This window comes from Pseudophryne corroboree (assembly GCF_028390025.1).
Source record: "Pseudophryne corroboree isolate aPseCor3 chromosome 3 unlocalized genomic scaffold, aPseCor3.hap2 SUPER_3_unloc_4, whole genome shotgun sequence".
Lineage (NCBI taxonomy): Eukaryota > Metazoa > Chordata > Amphibia > Anura > Myobatrachidae > Pseudophryne > Pseudophryne corroboree.
This window is the reverse complement of record NW_026967530.1, coordinates 252,701-269,579: the sequence shown is the minus strand read 5'-3', so window position 1 is coordinate 269,579 and position 16,879 is coordinate 252,701. Positions and strand designations below refer to the sequence as shown.

Here is a 16,879-nt window from a genome sequence, read left to right as displayed (position 1 = left end):
TCCACCGCCACAGCAGCCATTACCACCACCACCTAGGCCACAGCCCAACTTTCCCAATTTGGAAGAGATCGCCATCTCCCTCAACCAATTGCGCCAATACCACATGGCATTTATGGAGCACCAGACCAGCCAGCTGGATACATTGGGTGGCAAATGCGGCGGCATACCATACCCAACTAGTATCTGTCCTGTAAGCTAATCTATTGCAGGCCAATCATAGCTGACCTGCCTTCTCTCGAGTTACAATGGGAGGGATATCTGGGACCAATTTCCAAACGGATAACTGTCTACAACCACGTCATACGCTGCTTGTATAACAAATTGCTAAAGTGAAAGAGGCCACACAAATTGTTCAGCTTGTTGTTTATTGTGCGGTAAATGTTATTGCTCATCAAAAACTCAATAAAAACATATTGTTTGTTTTGTTTTTTGTTTTTAAATACACTCTGCACATTTGGTTATACTTTCCCATCACTTATATAGACTACTCTTACTATGTATGGCGGCATAGTGATTAGAATTGCTCAGGTAGGATTCCCACCAAGGCCCTATTAGTGTGGAGTTTGTACGTTCTTGCCATGTTTGCATGGGTTGCCAATGGATACTACGGTTTCATACCACTAAGTTCAACACCAGACTGGTAGATTAAGAGGAACCTGAGAAAAATTGGAACCCGGTGTGTGATATGGAATTTAGATTGTAAGCTCCAAAGGGGCATGGATCGATATGACTGATTACCTGTAATAGCAACTGCGCATACCCAAGATGGCTGCCTCCCCTTATACTAATATGCAAATGAGTTTATTACCCCTTTAAAAAGCATCAGAGATAAGCCAGGCATACCGCACATCTGGCAATCCTGGACTCCATTATATCCCACCCCCTATATTTATACCTACTCAGAAAACAGAAATGACTTCTCTCCTGTGTGTGACGACTCTGATGTCTATGTAAAACATTTCCACACACACAGATCATGGAAATGGCCTCTCACCTGTGTGACTTCTCTCATGTGTAACACAAGCTGATTTCTGTGTAAACCATTTCCCACAATCAGAGAACATGAATGGCTACTTCTTGTCACACATCGGGGATCACGGCCGCCGCGCTTATCCCTGCGTGTTCGCTGGCTCTCCTGGCGGCTCTGGCCTCCGGTGGGTTCCGGGCCCCGGCGTCTGGCCGGCGCTGCTCCCGGCGATCCTCCGGAGCAAGGGTGCCGCCATTGCACCTGGTGCCCACATAGGTGTTGTGAGCGGGTGACTTCACTTGCTCCCCTCTCCGCCAATCAGGGCAAAGCGGGAACTTCAAAAGCGTATGCTCGTCTGTGTCCGGCGCCTGAGTATCGTCTCTCCACTGTGGCGAACACCAGTGCTCCCTGCATTCTAGGTGTCTGCCTGCAAATTCATTTCTTCAGTGTCTTTAAACATTGCTCACAAGTTCTTCATTTATCCAGTGTCTTTAAACATCGCTCACAAGTTCTTCATTTCTTCAGTGTCTTTAAAAATCGCTCACAAGTTCTTAATTTCTTCAGTGTCTTTAAACATCGCTCACGAGTTCTTCATTTCTCCAGTGTCTTTAAACATCGCTCACAAGTTCTTCATTTCTCCAGTGTCTTTAAACATCGCTCCCAAGGTCTTCATTTCTTCAGTGTCTTTAAACATCGCTCACGAGTTCATCAGTGTCTTTAAACATCGCTCACAAGTTCTTCATTTCTTCAGTGTCTTCAAACATCGCTCACGAGTTCATCAGTGTCTTTAAACATCGCTCACAATTTCTTCATTTCTTCAGTGTCTTTAAACATCGCTCACGAGTTCATCAGTGTCTTTAAACATCGCTCACAAGTCCTTAATTTCTTCAGTGTCTTTAAACATCGCTCACGAGTTCATCAGTGTCTTTAAACATCGCTCCCAAGGTCTTCATTTCTTCAGTGTCTTTAAACATCGCTCCCAAGGTCTTCATTTCTTCAGTGTTTTTAAACATCGCTCACGAGTTCATCAGTGTCTTTAAACATCGCTCACAAGTTCTTCATTTCTTCAGTGTCTTTAAACATCGCTCACGAGTTCATCAGTGTCTTTAAACATCGCTCACAAGTCCTTCATTTCTTCAGTGTCTTTAAACATTGCTCACAAGTTCCCATTCTTCTATGTGCCTCAGCATCGTGCCCGACCCTTCTCATCATAAAGTTCTTTGCATTTGACATCAATTATAACTGTTAAAAGTTCTGCATGAGGAAAACCTATATCCGGCTATCTCTACTCCGGCCCAGCTGTGGTTCCTCTTCCCGACCATCGGAAGAATCCCCGAGTTCACAACACTCTCAATTCAGGTCAGTGATACTTCTCACCTGTGTGTATTTTCATGTGTGTAAAAAGAGAATATTTCGTTTTCAAACATTTCCCACACTCTGAGCATGGAAATGGCTTCTCATCTGTGTGAACTTTTTTGTGTGCAAAGAGAGAAGACTGAGCTTTAAAACATTTCCCACACTCAGAGCAACTAAATGGTTTCTCACCTGTGTGGCTTCTCTCATGTATAACAAGCAATGATTTCTGCACAAAAGATTTCCCACACTCAGAGCATGGAAATGGTTTCTCACCTGTGTGACATCTCTGATGTTTTACAAGATTTGATTTCTCTACAAAAGATTTCCCACACTCAGAACATGGAAATGGTTTCTCACCTGTGTGAGTTCTCTGATGTTTAAGAAGATTTGCTTTCTGTGTAAAACATTTCCCACACTCAGAGCATCTAAATGGCTTCTCACCTGTGTGACTTCTCTCATGTGCAACAAGTTCTGATTTTTGTATAAAACACTTTCCACACTCAGAACATGGAAATGGCTTCTCACCTGTGTGACTTAGGTTATGCTTAATAAGATTTGATTTGTTTGTAAAACATTTCCCACACTCAGAACATAGAAAAGGTTTCTCACCTGTGTGAATTCTCTGATGTATAACAAGATGTATTTTCTGAGTAAAACATTTTCCACACTCAGAGCATGGAAATGGCCTCTCACCTGTGTGACTTCTTTCATGTATAGTAAGATCTTTTTTACATGGAAAACATTTCCCACATTCAGAGCATGGAAATTGTTTCTCACCTGTGTGACTTCTTTCATGTATAGTAAGATAACTTTTACATGGAAAACATTTCCCACATTCAGAGCATGGAAATGGTTTCTCACATGTGTGACTTCTCTCATGTATAACAAGACGTGATCTCATTATAAAAGATTTCTCACACTCAGAACATGGAAATGGTTTCTCACCTGTGTGACTTCTCTCATGTATAACAAGACGTGATCTCATTATAAAAGATTTCTCACACTCAGAACATGGAAATGGTTTCTCACGCATGTGACGCATCAGATGTCTGCGAAGATATGATTTCTGTGTAAAACATTTCCCACACTCAGAACATGGAAAAGGCTTCTTACTTACGTGACTGCTCACATGTTTAACAAGAGCTTGTTTATGTGTAAAACATTTCCCAATTTTAGAAGAGGAAATTATTGTATCACCGCAATGACCTGTACTAGGTGCAGTAGTATGTGAGTTACCAGGAGAACATTCTTCAATAATAGATGGATCAGATGATATATCTGCACTGTGAAGTGCTGGATGTATATTTAGTTTAATGCAGTTTTCTTCTGGAGATCCTCGTGTGATGTTCTTATCTTCTAATTTACAATCTGGAGACCAAACAAGATGTCCCTCAGAGGTATTCCTTGTATTGCATCCATCTGGTGGAAATAAAATAGTTAACCAAGTCTTCTTTAATAGAGGCATCATTAATCACAATATGACCTCACCACTATTCTCAGGTGTGTGCTTAGTACAGCCTCATGTGCAATATTTTCGGTGTGCTGCCTTTCACACTCAGAAACACACACTCAGAAACATAATACTGGAGAAGAAAGAAACAAGGGGAGTTTTATGAGAGTCTGGCTGGGTCCCCATCAGAGTGCATGAGAAGCCCAGCAGATGAAGGTGTTTACCTCTTACCCATAACTCCTGTGGATGTCAGATCTGGAGATAATGTCTCCATGTGAGGCACACAAGTTGTGTCCTCCTTGGTGCAATAGCACGCTCAAAACCAAAGGGATTCAAGCACAGCCAATGAGTGGCTCTTATTTCAAACATGCTATCCCTGGTTTGGAATACGAGGCATTGCTAGTAGACAGCCAATCCAGAGCAGACGTGGTGAGCCGGGATTGTGGAGAGCTCCGTCCACAGGTGGCACATCAAGAAAGAAGAGCGCCTGGAAGGAGTAATTATAATGGCAAATAATAGGCCAGAAGGAGAAGACTCTGAGGAGGCAGCTAAGCATTGAGAACCACGGCTAACAGTGAAAGCCAAGAAGGAAGCTGAGGACTGGAGAGGCCAGCAGTGGTGGGAATTCAAGAGAACCATACAAGGCAGCCTCTCCCTATAGACTAGGTAGACACACTTGGGACTTCACTGCTTACTTAGAACCCTCTAAACCACCAGGGAGTATGGGCACAAGGCTGTTGGTGCACACTAAATTTGGAAATAAGCCTGTAGCATACAGTAATGTCAGGTGTAAGACCCATGAATACACTGTAGGTCTGAGTGCGGGGTCCAAGGCGCAGAATAATTTCAAGTCCATGACTAATAAATATCTCTTTAATGACATGAAACATTATCCAGTAGAAATAAAGTTATTATTCCCTGACAAAGTAGAAAATAGGCCTCCTAAATAGAGTAGACCCCTAGTCTATTCTACCTAGCCCAGGAGCCAGCCAGCACTAGATAACACCCAAGGGGGGACTTTCACCTGGTTCCCCAGGTACAAGCAAAGAGTAATGGTCTATCACTCACCTCAGAATTTAGGCTGTACATGTAGGAGGCTGCCATTTTTTTCCACCATCTCACATAAATCCAAAGGTTGTGCTTCTTCTACAACCCGTATCCTTTCATGTGTTGCTGTTTCTCTGTTCTCACCTCCATGCATAATTATTAATAAGTAGTCTCATCCACTAGAAGTTGTGTTAGTACACTACGCTCAGAGTTAGGCCAGGTTATTGTTTGCACACTAGCACTGCTGAGAGTCAGCAATCAGTGTAGAGCGTTAGACACCTGGTTGGGTGGTACACTAATTAGTTGAGGATTAGGAAGCTGTGCGGGTGTGTTGTCTCTTTCTCCACAGGGCTATGTGGCAGACCACAAAGTGACAAGGTTAGCTATGGTGAGTATCCATCTGTCTCTATAGGCTTCCTCTCCTCTTTCCTTTCCAAGTGCAGTGGGCTTTGCACCTCCCAGTGTAAGGCTACAGCTTTTCTCCTCTTGCACAAACATCTACAGGTGAAAAATGTGGCCTGAAGGCAAAAGTGCTAGTGATGACCATCCACTCCACCTAGTGAGTGACATCCCATATGCAGGTGGGTTGAAAGTGATCCACGGGTGGTAAAAGGAAGAATCGAGAGACTGAATTGACCTTCTCTGTCCTTCTTTTCAAACACCTCATCCTAAATATCACTGATGGTGAAAATCTGGAGGAAGTACCAACAAAGTAACTCGTCATCTTCTGAGGTAAGCAGAATATAAGTGGAGTATGAAATAATGTGATATAAAATCTTGTACATCTATGCTCCAAAAATTGAATTCTTAATTAAATTATTTGTTCCAAACCTATACTCTGTGTGTGTATCCTTTAATATATAATAGAATACGTAGAGGATGGAGAAAGTGGTGGAACTAGCATGACATAATATATACGCTATCCTAAACTAACAGGTCCTCCGATATCTATCTCTGTCCCTACATATTATATTAGCATGTAAGGCAGATTTATTTAGTCCGACAGTGAGTAAATCGCTTAATATGAATGTAACAGAACATGGAGAGATAAAGGAGGTGAAATTTACCCTGGAAATTGCTAAAAGAAGTTGGGCAAACTGGGACCACGGGAAGCTGGTTAGTGATGAAGGTCCAAAAAGAAAAAAAAGAGTATGAACGGATGCGACCTCACTGCCAACGCCAAGTGATCACAAATTGTTCTTGTGTCAAACAGGACCTTGGAAAATAAGGAATTCACTATTTTGCTGCCACCACCAGGCTCCTAACACGTGACACTTGGAACCACATTTCTACTCAGGGTCCTACCACTGGCACCTGTTACCGCTTGCTGCTGTGTATGTGTGGACACTCTGCTGACACACCTTCTGACTCGTGTCAGTTTGATCCCCTCTGGTCATTGACCAGGCCCGGTATTGATAACTGGCAGAGAGTGGAGATTGCAGACAGTGGGCTCAGCCCAGAACAGGTGGAGAATGGGACTGCGGGTGTCACATTCCCGTTGGTCACAAGATGAAGGCAAGACGTTTATTGCTCTAATAATCTTTAAGATGCCTCACCTTTTGAAAGGGGGATACAGCATACAAGATGTTACAGCAGTTCAATACTTTTTGATGTCATAAAAAGTATATATCCTTAAACAGACTCACTGACCTTTTTTTTTCTCATCCAACACACAATACCACAGGGGGAAGTTCTGCCCTGTTGTCTTTACCCAATCAACTGAAGTGCATGTGCCTTGCATTCCCAAAGCATGATTACCTTTACATTTGTCCCTTATGGACAGTGGGGAGTGGTCACTTCTCTGTGCCTTGGTCCACCCAGGGTGTTAGTCACAGCCCAGGTGCTGGCTTGTCTGGGGAGGGAAAAAGTTTCCTCTACAATTACTTCCAGGAGTCTGCTATGGGACCAAGAGTGCTTCCTTCAGTCTGAATCATAGCTCCAGAGATAGGCAACCAAGGTAACCAGGCAGAGTCTCCTTCGGACCTTGGTTATCCAGGGGCTGGCTGGGTTAGCAAACCTTTCCTCTGCCTTTTCATGCACTCTCATTTAGGAGGCTGATTGGGAAGCCATTCTATTATCATTCCTGAGAGGTGGGCTGGTGGTCCAAGCCCCAGATTCTCCCTAGACCACCAGGGATAACAGTAAGTGTCAAAATTATAGCTTGCCAACCTACAGTGCTGGGGGGCCTGGGTAGCTGGTTCTCCCTGCCCCAGCAGTGTACATCCATACTGCTCTACAATTCCAATACCAACCAACGTTACTGTGGCAGATGGAAAGGAACAAGAGGTACCCATGGCAAGGGTCTACCTGGACTGGGGAATGGGCCAAAGGGTTTGAGATGTTTAAGTCATGGATGGTTTCCCAACTGATGTAGTCCTAGGGAATGACCCTGATGGTGGAATCCATACATTATTTTCTAACTCCATCATCTGGAGTCCAGCTGCTCAGCTACAGGTGTCATCTACACCAGCACAGCCCAGAGGAACATATCACAGTGACTAGACATCTGCCAGCAACCAGCCCAGAGGAAAAGACCGAAGCAGCAAGAATGGCACATCTACCCAGCATGCCTCTTGCCTCTGGTAGGTCAACATCACATAGCAATGCAGAGGATGTTGGATTCTGCAAGGGTGTCCTGTGATGCTGGTGGTGAGAATGAGTGACCACACTGACCTCTATATAATTGACCTGACCGAAACTGACCCTAGCAATCCCAAACTCAACCCCCTTGTACACCCAGTATCCACACTGTGGTAATATCTCCCAACACAGATATTACCCACACACAGGCATCTCATAAACACACACACACACACACACACACACACACACACACACACACACCCGCGCGCGCCATGGAAGCAGAGCAGATATGTCCTAAATGAACACTGTGTCCTACACATGGGCTAATTGAACATCTATAGGTTCTTGTGGTTGCCCTTAAGGAGTAAAGCCCTGCAGTTAGTGTCTTACTGATATTTTAGGCTGAGGCTACCAGGTAGACCAGCACGGAGAGGGAAATACAGCAGGACAGAGTAAGTGGACAGCAGGACAGAACCACAGAGCAGGACGTAGCAACATGACTAAGCAGCAGGACAGAGCAATTGAGTAGGGATCAGCAGCTCATTCATAGGGAACAGCAGAATGTGGGAGATGTATAAGGACAGAACATGAAGAGTATTAGTACAGAGTCATCATATACATTAACTGGAGCTACTGCACAATGACGTTTGTGTGGTTACAGTGCTGTGTATGAGACAGTGATGCTTGTGTGAAGGTGGTGAGTGTGAACATAAAGTGAAGGAATCACCTACTAATTACAGTGACATGATGTGAGGGGGAGAGCAGGAGTATAATAGGGGCTGATGGCTCCTGATGTATGAGATACACCAGAGAGTGTGGGGAGGAGACTGGTCAGATCTCTGGGCTGGTAACACACAGTGACATGATGTGAGGGGGAGCAGGAGTATAATAGGGGCTCATGTCTCCTGATGTATGAGATACACCAGAGAGTGTGGGGAGGAGACTGGTCAGATCTCTGGGCTGGTAACAACAGTGACATGATGTGAGGGGGAGAGCAGGAGTATAATAGGGGCTGATGGCGCCTGATGCATGAGATACACCAGAGAGTGTGGGGAGGAGACTGGTCAGATCTCTGGGCTGGTAACACACAGTGACATGTTGTGAGGGGGGAGCAGGAGTATAATAGGGGCTCATGTCTCCTGATATATGAGATACACCAGAGAGTGTGGGGAGGAGACTGGTCAGATCTCTGGGCTGGTAACACACAGTGACATGATGTGAGGAAGGAGCAGGAGTATAATAGGGGCTGATGGCGCCTGATGCATGAGATACACCAGAGAGTGTGGGGAGGAGACTGGTCAGATCTCTGGGCTGGTAACACACAGTGACATGTTGTGAGGGGGGAGCAGGAGTATAATAGGGGCTGATGACTCCTGATGTATGAGATACACCAGAGAGTGTGGGGAGGAGACTGGTCAGATCTCTGGGCTGGTAACACACAGTGACATGATGTGAGGGGAGAGCAGGAGTATAATAGGGGCTGATGGCTCCTGATGTATGAGGTACACCAGAGAGTGCGGGAGAAGACTGGTCAGATCTCTGGGCTGGTAACACACAGTGACATGATGTGAGGGGAGAGCAGGAGTATAATAGGGGCTGATGACTACTGATGTATGAGATACACCAGAGAGTGTGGGGAGGAGACTGGTCAGATCTCTGGGCTGGTAACACACAGTGACATGATGTGAAGGGGAGAGCAGGAGTATAATAGGGGCTGATGGCTCCTGATGTACGAGATACACCAGAGAGTGTGGGAAGGAGACTGGTCAGATCTCTGGGCTGGTAACACACAGTGACATGATGTGAGGGAGAGAACAGGAGTATAATAGGGGCTGATGTCTCCTGATGTATGAGATACACCAGAGTGTGGGGAGGAGACTGGTCAGATCTCTGGGCTGGTAACACACAGTGACATGATGTGAGGGGGAGAGCAGGAGTATAATAGGGGCTGATGGCTCCTGATGTATGAGATACACCAGAGAGTGTGGAGAGGAGACTGGTCAGATCTCTGGGCTGGTAACACACAGTGATATGATGTGAGGGGGAGAGCAGGAGTATAATAGGGGCTGATGTCTCCTGATGTATGAGATACACCAGAGAGTGTGGGGAGGAGACTGGTCAGATCTCTGGGCTGGTAACACAGTGACATGATATGAGGGGGAGAGCAGGAGTATAATAGGGGCTGATGTCTCCTGATGTATGAGATACACCAGAGAGTGTGGGGAGGAGACTGGTCAGATCTCTGGGCTGGATACATACAGTGACATGATGTGAGGGGGAGAGCAGGAGTATAATAGGGGCTGATGGCTCCTGATGTATGAGATACACCAGAGAGTGTGGGGAGGAGACTGGTCAGATCTCTGGGCTGGTAACACACAGTGACATGATATGAGGGGGAGAGCAGGAGTATAATAGGGGCTGATGGCTCCTGATGTATGAGGTACACCAGAGAGTGCGGGAGAAGACTGGTCAGATCTCTGGGCTGGTAACACACAGTGACATGATGTGAGGGGAGACAGGAGTATAATAGGGGCTGATGGCTCCTGATGTATGAGATACACCAGAGAGTGTGGGGAGGAGACTGGTCAGATCTCTGGGCTGGTAACACACAGTGACATGATGTGAGGGGGAGATCAGGAGTATAATAGGGGCTGATGGCTCCTGATGTATGAGATACACCAGAGAGTGTGGAGAGGAGACTGGTCAGATCTCTGGGCTGGTAACACACAGTGATATGATGTGAGGGGGAGAGCAGGAGTATAATAGGGGCTGATGTCTCCTGATGTATGAGATACACCAGAGAGTGTGGGGAGGAGACTGGTCAGATCTCTGGGCTGGTAACACAGTGACATGATATGAGGGGGAGAGCAGGAGTATAATAGGGGCTGATGTCTCCTGATGTATGAGATACACCAGAGAGTGTGGGGAGGAGACTGGTCAGATCTCTGGGCTGGATACATACAGTGACATGATGTGAGGGGGAGAGCAGGAGTATAATAGGGGCTGATGGCTCCTGATGTATGAGATACACCAGAGAGTGTGGGGAGGAGACTGGTCAGATCTCTGGGCTGGTAACACACAGTGACATGATATGAGGGGGAGAGCAGGAGTATAATAGGGGCTGATGGCTCCTGATGTATGAGGTACACCAGAGAGTGCGGGAGAAGACTGGTCAGATCTCTGGGCTGGTAACACACAGTGACATGATGTGAGGGGAGACAGGAGTATAATAGGGGCTGATGGCTCCTGATGTATGAGATACACCAGAGAGTGTGGGGAGGAGACTGGTCAGATCTCTGGGCTGGTAACACACAGTGACATGATGTGAGGGGGAGATCAGGAGTATAATAGAGGCTGATGGCTCCTGATGTATGAGATACACCAGAGAGTGTGGGGAGGAGACGGGTCAGATCTCTGGGCTGGTAACACACAGTGACATGATGTGAGGAGGAGAGCAGGAGTATAATAGGGGCTGATGTCTCCTGATGTATGAGATACACCAGAGAGTGTGGGGAGGAGACTGGTCAGATCTCTGGGCTGGTAACACACAGTGACATGATGTGACGGGAGAGCAGGAGTATAATAGGGGCTGATGTCTCCTGATGTATGAGATACACCAGAGAGTGTGGGGAGGAGACTGGTCAGATCTCTGGGCTGGTAACACACAGTGATATGATGTGAGGGGGAGAGCAGGAGTATAATAGGGGCTGTAATAATTGTTTATTGCTCACCTTTGCTGATATCTGTAGGAATTTCCTCCACATTACACTGAACACTCCTTATAGATGTCTCTTCTTCTCCCTCTGTATCTTCTGCCTTATTATAAGTCACAAGCATCTTGGCTTCTTTCTTTATATCTTCTGTTTTTATATCAGTTAGTTCTTCACTCTAAATAATCCACATAACAATACAATTATATATTATTTATGTCTTATGTTGATAAAACTGATGTTTTATCTGTAAAATATCAGTGTATATATAAGACACACAGCTTCTCTACAGATCATATAGTGACAGTCACTTTGGTATATTGGGGAGACCCTAAATCCCACCTACCTGATCCTCCTGTGGAATCCTGTGATTCTCCTCTGTACAGTCCTGGGAATACAGAGGACGGGGACATCTCTCTGGGGTATCTCTGTTACTGGGCCCATCTGTAGGAGACACACAGTGACTGAGTACAGTGTATATATGTGATTATCAGATGATGTGTGTATATAGGGGGCCCCCATACCTGCTCTCCCCTGTACAATACATGACAGTCTCCTCTTACCCAGTGATGTGAGGGGCCGGAGATTCTCCATCATCACGTCCTTGTACAGACCCCTGTGTTCCTCTATATACTCCCCCTCCTGCATGGAGACATAGACAGTGACATCCTGATACCTTATAGGAACCTGACACACACAGTGATACAGTCATCACCCAGACACATCCCCTGGTGTTACTGTATAATGTCCCATTCCCAGCAGTCACCTCTCCAGTCATCACCCAGACACATCCCCTGGTGTTACTGTATAATGCCCCATTCCCAGCAGTCACCTCTCCAGTCATCACCCAGACACATCCCTGGTGTTACTGTATAATGCCCCATTCCCAGCAGTCACCTCTCCAGTCATCACCCAGACACATCCCCTGGTGTTACTGTATAATGTCCCATTCCCAGCAGTCACCTCTCCAGTCATCACCCAGACACGTCCCCTGGTGTTACTGTATAATGTCCCATTCCCAGCAGTCACCTCTCCAGTCATCACCCAGACACATCCCCTGGTGTTACTGTATAATGTCCCATTCCCAGCAGTCACCTCTCCAGTCATCACCCAGACACATCCCCCGGTGTTACTGTATAATGTCCCATTCCCAGCAGTCACCTCTCCAGTCATCACCCAGACACGTCCCCTGGTGTTACTGTACATTGCCCCATTCCCAGCAGTCACCACTCCAGTCATCACCCAGACACGTCCCCCGGTGTTACTGTATAATGTCCCATTCCCAGCAGTCACCTCTCCAGTCATCACCCAGACACATCCCCTGGTGTTACTGTATAATGTCCCATTCCCAGCAGTCACCTCTCCAGTCATCACCCAGACACATCCCCCGGTGTTACTGTATAATGTCCCATTCCCGGCAGTCACCTCTCGGACACGTCCCCCGGTGTTACTGTATAATGCCCCATTCTCAGCAGTCACTTCTCCAGTCATCACTCAGACACATCCCCTGGTGTTACTGTATAATGCCCCATTCCCAGCAGTCACCTCTCCAGTCATCACCCAGACACATCCCCTGGTGTTACTGTATAATGCCCCATTCCCAGCAGTCACCTCTCGGACACGTCCCCCGGTGTTACTGTATAATGCCCCATTCTCAGCAGTCACTTCTCCAGTCATCACTCAGACACATCCCCTGGTGTTACTGTATAATGCCCCATTCCCAGCAGTCACCTCTCCAGTCATCACCCAGACACGTCCCCCGGTGTTACTGTATAATGTCCCATTCCCAGCAGTCACCTCTCCAGTCATCACCCAGACACATCCCCTGGTGTTACTGTATAATGTCCCATTCCCAGCAGTCACCTCTACAGTCATCACCCAGACACGTCCCCTGGTGTTACTCTATATTTCCCCATTCCCAGCAGTCACCTCTCCAGTCATCACCCAGACACATCCCCTGGTGTTACTGTATAATGTCCCATTCCCAGCAGTCACCTCTACAGTCATCACCCAGACACATCCCCTGGTGTTACTGTATAGTGTCCCATTCCCAGCAGTCACCTCTCCAGTCATCACTCGGACACGTCCCCCGGTGTTACTGTATAATGCCCCATTCCCAGCAGTCACCTCTCGGACACGTCCCCCGGTGTTACTGTATAATGCCCCATTCTCAGCAGTCACTTCTCCAGTCATCACTCAGACACATCCCCTGGTGTTACTGTATAATGCCCCATTCCCAGCAGTCACCTCTCCAGTCATCACCCAGACACGTCCCCCGGTGTTACTGTATAATGTCCCATTCCCAGCAGTCACCTCTCCAGTCATCACCCAGACACATCCCCTGGTGTTACTGTATAATGTCCCATTCCCAGCAGTCACCTCTACAGTCATCACCCAGACACATCCCCTGGTGTTACTGTATAATATCCCATTCCCAGCAGCCACCTCTCCAGTCATCACCCAGACACGCCCCCTGGTGTTACTGTATAATGCCCCATTCCCAGCAGTCACCTCTCCAGTCATCACCCAGACACATCCCCTGGTGTTACTGTATAATGCCCCATTCCCAGCAGTCACCTCTCCAGTCATCACCCAGACACATCCCCTGGTGTTACTGTATAATGCCCCCATTCCCAGCAGTCACCTCTCCAGTCAGCAGCTGAATGATCTTGTTGGTGAGTTCCAGGATCTTCTGGTCACTGTGCCCCTCATGTGTCAGTGAGAGAGGTGGAGGCACCAGGATGGGGCTCTGGCTCGTGCTCAGTCCTCCCGACACATTGGGATGTATGCTGGATGTCTCACACTCACTGGATGTCTTCCTCACTACTGTGTAATCCTGCATAAATGAGGGAAACATCAAATATCACTGTCCCCAGTCATCTCCCTGTATTATTACTATAGATATAATTGATCTCATTGTGAAGTTCCCAGATCTCCTCACCTCCCCAGTCAAGTCTCTGTATTATTACTATAGATATAAGTGATGTCACTATGATGCTCCCAGATCCCCTCACCTCCCCAGTCATGTCCCGATATTATTACTATAGATATAAGTGATGTCACTATGACACTCCCAGATCCCCTCACCTCCCCAGTCATGTCCCGATATTATTACTATAGATATAAATGATGTCACTGTGATGATCACAGATCCACTCACCTCTCCAGTCATGTCCCTGTATTATTACTAGAGATATAAGTGATGTCACTATGATGCTCACAGATCCCCTCACCTCCCCAGTCATGTCCCTGTATTATTACTATAGATATAAGTGATGTCACTATGACACTCCCAGATCCCCTCACCTCCCCAGTCATGTCCCTGTATTATTACTATAGATATAAATGATGTCACTGTGATGATCACAGATCCCCTCACCTCCCCAGTCATGTCCCTGTATTATTACTATAGATATAAGTGATGTCACTACGACGATCACAGATCCACTCACCTCTCCAGTCATGTCCTTGTATTATTACTATAGATATAAATGATGTCACTGTGATGATCATAGATCCACTCACCTCCCCAGTCATGTCCCTGTATTATTACTATAGATATAAGTGACATCACTGTGACACCCCCAGATCCCCCTCACCTCCCCAGTCATGTCCCTGTATTATTACTATAGATATAAATGATGTCACTGTGATGATCACAGATCCACTCACCTCCCCAGTCAGCAGGTAGATTATCTCCAGGGTGATATTTAGTATACTTTCTGTTTTCAAATTTTTATTCTTGTCCATCTTCTTTTATGTTCTACGGTGTTACGCCTGTAATTTCAATACTTCTATATGAAATATTCATTATGGTAGACTTTCCGTTCATAATGCTATTTCTCCTAAGTCCACAGGATCCACAGAATAACATTGGGATATGAGGTAGCGACAGCAGATTGGCACCATACGATCAAAGCTTTTGGCCTCCCAGCATGCAACGGGTCCGTCCCTATATCCCCGCCTCCTAGCTCAGGCAAATCAGTTGTTTTTCCAAAGTTCAAGGCAGGAGCATCATAGAGAGCCCTAATCAGGCGAGAAGAACACATATGCACACCCTTCCATACAAGAAGGAAGAGGGTAGTGAGTGAAAGGATCCTCAAGTCAGGTGTGTCAGGGTGGGATCCCTGTGGATCCTGAGAACGTAGGAGAAATAGCGTTATCAACGGTAAGTCTACCGTAACGAATATTTCTCCGGCACGGTCCACAGGTTATCCACAGGATAACATTGGGATGTCCCAAAGCAATTTAGTGGTGGGGACACTCCTGATTAGACAGGAGAATCTTTTGCCCAAATTCAGCGTCCTGAGAGGCAAAGGTATCAAAGGCATGATGTCTAATGAATGTGTTAATGGAAGACCATATGGCTGCCTTACACATCTGTTCTGCTGAAGCATCATGTTGTGCTGCCCATGAAGGACCTACCTTATGAGTAGAGTGAGCAGAGACATTAGCCGGAACAGGGAGATCAGCTCGAGAATATGCTTCTGAAATAGTCATCCGAAGCCACCTCGCCAGTGTCTGCTTGTCAGCAGGCCATCCTCTCTTGTGAAATCCGTAAAGAATGAAGAGAGTGTCTGTTTTTCCGATGGAACTGGTACGATCCACGTAGATCCTTAAAGCAAGGACTATGTCCAACGATGCACCTCCCGCAGAAAAGTCTGGCCCTTTGAAGGCTGGGACTATAATATCTTCATTAAAGGTGGAATTTAGACACCACCTTAGGAAGATACCCAGATTTGGTTCTGAGAACCACTCTATCTGGAAAAAAAAAAAAAATCAGCAAAGGAGGGCTCTCAGGAATCGACTCACCACGGTCACATCTGTCCGCCGGTGCGGACTCCGTCCTGGGTCCCTGCGTTCCACTGTCATCCGCAACTCTGCCATCAGACGTCATCCTGGGCCTGGGAGCGCTCCTGTGACAGCGGGCGTGTAGCACGCCGCATTCCCGCTAGGCCGCGGCATGGGCGCCGCCATGACAGTCTCCATCAGTCAGAGCACGGCGGCCAATCCGGTGCTTGGCCGCACCTACTTTCCTCACTACCACCAATGACTGCACATCAGTCTCATGCGCCTAAACATAATCCAGCCTCCTCGCTTTCTCCCATCTACCTCCACTGACCCACTAGCGCCCCCTCCGGGGACACAGACAAAACTAAGTCTGACAGTAAGTTCAGGATCGATGGACTCGGACGGTGGTCGGAGTGTGGGGTCAGAGGCCTTGCAAAATCTGGTCTCCCGTTTGGATGGTCAAGAGGCTGCGCAGCAGCAGATGTTCCAGTTCCTGCAAGGGATGTCCTCCCGGATTGATACACTACAGCAAACCCTGCCTAGTGTACTCACTTCTACAGTTCCTGTTACTCCAGCACCTGCAAGTACTGTGAGTTCTTCTATGCCGGCTGCATCAGCTCCAGTGTCACGTTTGCATCTGCCCGTGCCCAGCAAGTATGATGGCAGTCCAAGGTTATGTCGCGGGTTTCTTAACCAATGTGAAATCCAGTTTGAATTATTGTCACACAATTTCCCCACGCCAAGATCCAAGGTTGCTTACATCATCTCTCTACTCTCTGGATCTGCCTTGAGTTGGGTATCTCCTCTGTGGGAACGTGCTGACCCTCTGATAAACAACTACGCAGAATTCGTCTCAACCTTCAGACGGATCTTTGACGAGCCGGGTCGTGCAACATCAGCTTCTGCAGACCTTATCCAACTTCGTCAAGGTACCCGTAGTATGGGGCAATATGTCATCCAGTTCCAGACGTTGGC

The 16,879-nt window shown here is 46.8% G+C and overlaps 1 protein-coding gene across 1 annotated transcript; it reads right to left on the bottom strand.

The window, feature by feature from the left end:
* Positions 1-238: 238 nt before the first annotated feature.
* Positions 239-15,150, bottom strand: LOC134984185 (zinc finger protein 260-like). Its single transcript, XM_063949811.1, has 6 exons — positions 14,786-15,150; positions 13,758-13,949; positions 11,677-11,755; positions 11,460-11,557; positions 11,135-11,291; positions 239-3,742 (listed from the first exon to the last, which is right to left on the bottom strand). The coding sequence occupies exons 1-6, from the start codon at positions 14,861-14,863 to the stop codon at positions 2,328-2,330; spliced, it is 2,019 nt and encodes a 672-aa protein (XP_063805881.1). The 5' UTR covers positions 14,864-15,150; the 3' UTR covers positions 239-2,327.
* Between the last annotated feature and the right edge of the window lie 1,729 nt (positions 15,151-16,879).